This window comes from Sinocyclocheilus grahami, unplaced genomic scaffold (assembly GCF_001515645.1).
Source record: "Sinocyclocheilus grahami isolate Dianchi unplaced genomic scaffold, SAMN03320097.WGS_v1.1 scaffold260.1, whole genome shotgun sequence".
NCBI lineage: Eukaryota > Metazoa > Chordata > Actinopteri > Cypriniformes > Cyprinidae > Sinocyclocheilus > Sinocyclocheilus grahami.
The window spans coordinates 435,423-441,125 of NW_015505439.1; the positions used below are offsets into that span (position 1 = coordinate 435,423).

Consider the following 5,703-nt stretch of genomic DNA (forward strand, 5'->3'; position numbering starts at 1 on the left):
CAAGTGAGGCCTGCAGTTCTTTAGATGTTGTTCTGGGTTCTTTTATGACCTCCTGGATGAGTTGTCGTTGTGCTCTTGGAGTAATTTTGGTTGGCCGGCAACTCCTGGGAAGGTTCACCATTGTTCCAAGCTTTCTCCATTTGTGGATAATGGCTCTAACCGCGGTTTGCTGGAGTCCCAAAGCCTTAGAAATGGCTTCATAACCCTTTCCAGACTGATACATGTCAACTGTTTTGATTCTCATCTGTTCTTGAATTTCTTTAGATCGCGGCATGATGTGTTGCTATTTAAGCATGCTTCACTTTGTCAGACAGGTTCTATTTAAGTGATTTCTTGATTCAACAGGTCTGGCAGTAATCAGGCCTGGATGTGGCTAGTGAAATTTAACTCAGCATTCTAAAATGATGTGGTTAATCACAGTTCTTTCATGATTTAAAAGGAGGGGCAAATAATTTTTCACATAGGGCCAGGTAGGTTTGGACAGCTTTTTTCCCTTAATAAATGAAATGATCATTTAAAAACTGCATTTTGTATTTACTTGCATTATCTTTGCATAATATTAAAATTGGTTTGATGATCTGAATCTTTTAAGTGTGACAAATATGCAAAAAATAAAAAAAACAGGAAGGGGGCAAAAACCTTTTCACGTCACTGTATTACAGTAATTAGAGAATACACTAATGATATACACATAGTCCTTTTCAAAAGTTTAGGGTCAGTATCAGTAAGATGTTTACTTTAATGTTCTAAATTAATACTTTTATTCAGCAGATGCACTAAACTCATCAAAAGTGACAGTAAAAACATGTATAATGTTACCAAAAACATTCTATTTCAAATAAATGCTTTCTGTTAGTCAAAGAATTCTGAAAAAAAATGCATCTGAACGTTAGTGTATTTGCACACAGTAAGTATAGAATATATTAAAAGTGTGTTTTATTCATGCCATCAAAATATTCAGACAATTCCAATAATGTTTATTAATTTATTTGGTAAATTTAACAATGACACATACCTGAGCACATCTACAGAGGCTTCGGGGGTCAAGGAATGAAAATATATAGAGTGATATGACCCTGGGAAGGACCCTAGTGAAGTCGAGGGCTTCCTCTGGTACCCAGCTGCTCAGAGTCTGTCTGAGATGTTTCAGCTGACTAGCAGAGCATCTGGAGAAAAAATCTTGCAGCACCTGTTTCCGCTGGCTATCTGTCCACTTCTCAAACTGGGGTAAAGAGGAAGAGGGTTTGAGCATATAATCAACAGAGCAAATAACAAAACCAAGAAACAGTAAACATTGCGATTTTTACAGTAAGTGGATTTCTTACCCACTTTCCAAGCAAATTTCTTCTCTCTTCAAAAACCTGCAAAAGTGTTTACATTTGATATGAAACATTCTACGCTATAATATCACTAATATCACTGTTTTGGTAGCTGAAAAAATACACCTGAAGTCAACATATTGAAACTGCAATTCTCATGTAAAACAAAGCAGAAGATCATATACTATATTTTTGGTGCACGTACATGAGCATTGGAGAGCTGATGATTTAGAGGTGTCCAGGCACTCAGTTTGGTCTGCATTTTTGTTCTGGGAGCATGGGGCATCTTTCAGTCAAGTTCAGACGTTTGAGATTCAGCTCCTGCATAAAACCTCAATCATATTAGGCACCACAACATTAAGAGCACTTGATCAAAATTACATACCCATGTTGAGACAAACAAATGTGCTGTGATTTTCATACTAGCAGCAACACAATGGTCTAGTCGTACAGTACAATACAGTATAAAAGAGAAAAAAATCAAACCTATGTCAACCGGAAACAGTCATGTTAGCTATCATAACGAAACATTAAATGTTTACTGATCCGATATAGATGGTTTTGCTCATCCTGCTCAGTACAGTTTACCAGTCTCCATAGCAATCACACTCTGTCCCGCCTCTTTCTAAACACTGGCTATGTTCGATTCGCAAACGATTCATTCTTTTGATTCGGATCTTTTAAACGAATCGGTTTAAAACGAAACGGTTCACAAAACCGATGCTTTAAGTGAACAGAGTATTTGACTGATGGGACGAAAGTAAATTAAAGGCACAATACGTAAGATTTTTTTATTAAAATATAAAAAACCCACTAAAACAGAGTTATATATTTTGCTGACTTGTGTACTTACATTATCCCAAATGTTTCGAAGAATGTTTAAATCCAGAGAAATAAGCAATTTTAAAGGGGTCATAAAGTTTTTGTCTCGTAGCTCCGGCCGGGACAAGGCTTCACAGTATGGTGAGGGGAGTAACATTTCCGTCTCGCGCTTGAGGTATTCGACCAATCAACGCATTGGATAGCTGGCCAATCAGAGCACACCTCGCTTTTTCAGAACGATGAGCTTTGTAAAAATCGACGCGTTTCAAAAAGGCGGGGCATAGAGGAGAAACAACAATGTACAGTATGTGGAAAATAATTTGTTTTATTAACTTAAAACCGCATAAACACATTTCATTACACCAAATACACAAAATAATGTTCTTTTTAGCAGCATCATATGACCCCTTTATCTAGTGACACTGACTGTTTCCATTGTGTCATTGTGTCGCCTGCCAATGTTGTCAAAACCACTCGATTTCCGGTTTTGTTTTGTAGAAAATATGGAAACACCAAAGACGCCTTAATATGTTGTGCGTTTTAACAGAGCGGTGATGACCGCACAGAGTAGCATACTAACAGAACTTTCAAATGTATCTAGTATGATAAAACAGCACTGCTTTACCCACATACGCACGACCAGAAGCAGCGGAAGCGGTCGACTGTGGCATAATAAAAGCTCCGCTGCTTTCGAGCCGTGTGTCACGCTCGTTCAGCGGCCTCTTTCACTTCGACAGCTTTCAGCCTCACCCTGCTTCATTCTACTACGTTAATAAATCATTAGCTCATCCATGAACATGATTTCTGCCCGAGTCCCATCGGATTGCATCGGCTGTGGGGATGAAAACCACAACTCCCATGATTCCACACTCAGTCACAGTGTCATCAAACTACCCTTTGTCTCTTTGTTTATTTTGAATACGTGCCCTCCAGCAGCGAAAATTACATATTGTGCCTTTAATATATTAACCGAATAGCAGAAATGTTATAAATAAAAAAAAGTATTTGATTCGCAAACGGTTCGTTTTTTTTAATCAGATCTTTTAAACGAATCGGTTGATGCTCGTCTAATTGGACAGAGGATTTGACTAATGGGACGAAAGTAAATTAATTTAACCGAATAGCAGAAATGTTATAAATAAAAAAAAGTATTTGATTCGCAAACGGTTCGTTTTTTTAAATCAGATCTTTTAAACGAATCGGTTGATGCTCGTCTAATTGGACAGAGGATTTGACTAATGGGACGAAAGTAAATTAATTTAACCGAATAGCAGAAATGTTATAAATGAAAAAAATATATATTATTTTGTAGTATACAGTTTTACTTTAATTTGAAAGTTTTATCAACATGATATGTGTTTACGAGTTGACTTTATTAAATAGAATTTTATTAATATGTGCAAACACTTGAGAGCTGTACATTAATTTTAGCATTGTTTAATGTAAATGCTAATAATATGTAGGTTCTAAATGAATTCATGTTTTTATTAGCAGCATTGTGGCGGAAACAAACTGGTTTGGGACACGTGAACGTACTTTTATTATTATTATTATTTGAAAAACATTTTTTATTAACTTTTAGAACATGTTGTAAATATACCACGCCTCCAGAAGCGACCACTATATGACGTAATAATGTCGTGACGTAAAAGAATGAATGACTCGTTTCGAACCGATTCTTCGAAATAAAATGCCCAAAAGAACCGAATCGCAAGAATCAGTTGGACTTCCCACCACTAAACACACCACAAATCAACAGCGCCGACTTCATTTCATTATAGTGCGGAGACGCTCCTCGCTCCCAAAGGCCCCCTGGTCATTGCAGCGATGATATCCGCGGATAAACCCAAGCCATTCTATATGTTTGCATACTCAATCCAGTGACGTAAGTTCTAGTATGCTTTAATATTAAGTGAGAGCAATATTCGTCGGCGCATCAGAAAGAGCTATGAGAAAGACACACAGGGCTCGTATTGTTAGAGAAGCAGAGTGGAGTGCCACGCGTGAATGATCTCCACTGGAGAGGTAAGAAGGGCTTTTTATCATTATCAAAATTAATTTTTTAACAATACACCTCAAAATACAGCAGACACCTATTTTAAAGGAAGTTTCATTACAGCGAAGCTGCTACACGCCTTCCGATAGACAGGGTCTCATGTGTTAATAAAGGAAAGGGTTATCTGTTGTTCGCCTTTATTTTGATAAAAACGCGACAGTTTTTAAATGTTACCGAATTTATGTTAAAATCAATAAAAAAGGATAAAATAAAAATCATAGTGATTTTAACGCCAGGGCGTTTGTGATTGCAAAATCCTCGTTCTGCATGATGCCGTTTTTTAGGTAGGTGTTTTTTGCAATGTTTTTGCAAGTTACATTTAAAAATAGGTGAAAAACTGAGGTGTCAGTCTTATAAATCGGACCAAGAACATAATTAAAATAATGTTGTGTTTTTTGTGTAAACCGTCTCTTGCTGTGAACATCACTTTTTATGTTCTGTGTTGACAATCTTGAAATAATCGCAGCCTGTGACTGGGCACACGGACTACAAAATATATATTAAAACTAAAACTACATCAATAGTGGTTGACTGTTTTAAAGTCATCGAATTCCAGTTATTAAACTATCAATATTTCATTTTTTCATGAATTACATTTTTTTTAATGATCATTTATGGTTCCATTTTGACTGAAAGCATGGAACATAATTCGGTTCTGAATAGGTTAATATTGTGTTCCTGAGATTGTTCAGTTTTCTTTGCATTGAATACATAGTTACATTGAAGTTCCCCCTAGGTAATACACTTATAAAGCATCTTTTATTTACTGCAGTATAATATATGGCAGTGCTTTTGATCATGCATTGTTCACTTTGAAAACATTTCCCACGCCTTGAGTGATCTCCAGCCAGATTTTTCGTGTTTGAATAAACTGTCACCCCATTCATGAATAATTCATGTTAGTCGGTTCATTTCAAATGTGACATATGATGCTCTTTCTCCCACAGATGTAACCACAGTCATTCCTACACTGAATAGTGGAAATGCATTGAAAAGACCTGGATCTGGCACAACAAAAATGGAGAAGCACACCCTATCTGTAATTTAAGTCTGGTGTCAAGCAACAGCTAATTAATGAGGGAATGGCGGAGCTCCGATTTTCTTGATACAACCCATCCTTTGCAGGTCACAGCACAGACGGACACACCATGGATCTCCTTTGGGTTCTGTACTCCATGCTGACTGTATGTATGGCCATCAATATGGAAGCTACCGGAAGCCATAGCATGTTTACCTGTGAGCCTATCACATTAAGGATGTGCCAGGGCCTCGCCTACAATACCACCTTCATGCCCAACCTTCTAAATCACTATGATCAGCAGACCGCTGCTCTCGCCATGGAGGTAAACCACATTACACAGGCTGACTGCTCAAAAGATGTGATCAAATTGCATTACATTAACCTAGGACTAGTTCTTATCATCATGCTCTAATAACTGTGTGACCTCAACAGCAGTCAAATATAAATATATATATATATATATATATGTATATGTGTGTGTGTGT

The 5,703-nt window shown here is 37.0% G+C and overlaps 2 protein-coding genes across 5 annotated transcripts in view; one reads left to right on the forward strand and one right to left on the reverse strand.

Moving 5' to 3' along the window:
• The window catches only part of LOC107599067 (F-box only protein 16-like), a 4,373-nt gene extending 2,444 nt beyond the window's left edge, over positions 1-1,929 (reverse strand). Inside the window, exons 1-4 of the mRNA XM_016290551.1 lie at positions 1,806-1,929; positions 1,525-1,640; positions 1,326-1,361; positions 1,016-1,222 (exon numbers count right to left, since the gene is read on the reverse strand). Coding sequence (XP_016146037.1) covers positions 1,016-1,222; positions 1,326-1,361; positions 1,525-1,605 — 324 coding nt within the window. The 5' untranslated portion in view covers positions 1,606-1,640; positions 1,806-1,929. The remainder of the gene's footprint in view (positions 1-1,015; positions 1,223-1,325; positions 1,362-1,524; positions 1,641-1,805) is intronic.
• A 1,948-nt stretch (positions 1,930-3,877) lies between these two features.
• The window catches only part of LOC107599066 (frizzled-3-like), a 15,148-nt gene continuing 13,322 nt past the window's right edge, over positions 3,878-5,703 (forward strand). For 2 of the 4 annotated variants that reach the window (XM_016290546.1, XM_016290550.1), the window contains exons 1-2: positions 3,878-4,166; positions 5,145-5,540. In XM_016290546.1, coding sequence (XP_016146032.1) covers positions 5,346-5,540 — 195 coding nt within the window. In that variant the 5' untranslated portion in view covers positions 3,878-4,166; positions 5,145-5,345. The remainder of the gene's footprint in view (positions 4,167-5,144; positions 5,541-5,703) is intronic. The other 2 variants (XM_016290547.1, XM_016290548.1) reach the window with 2 other exon arrangements.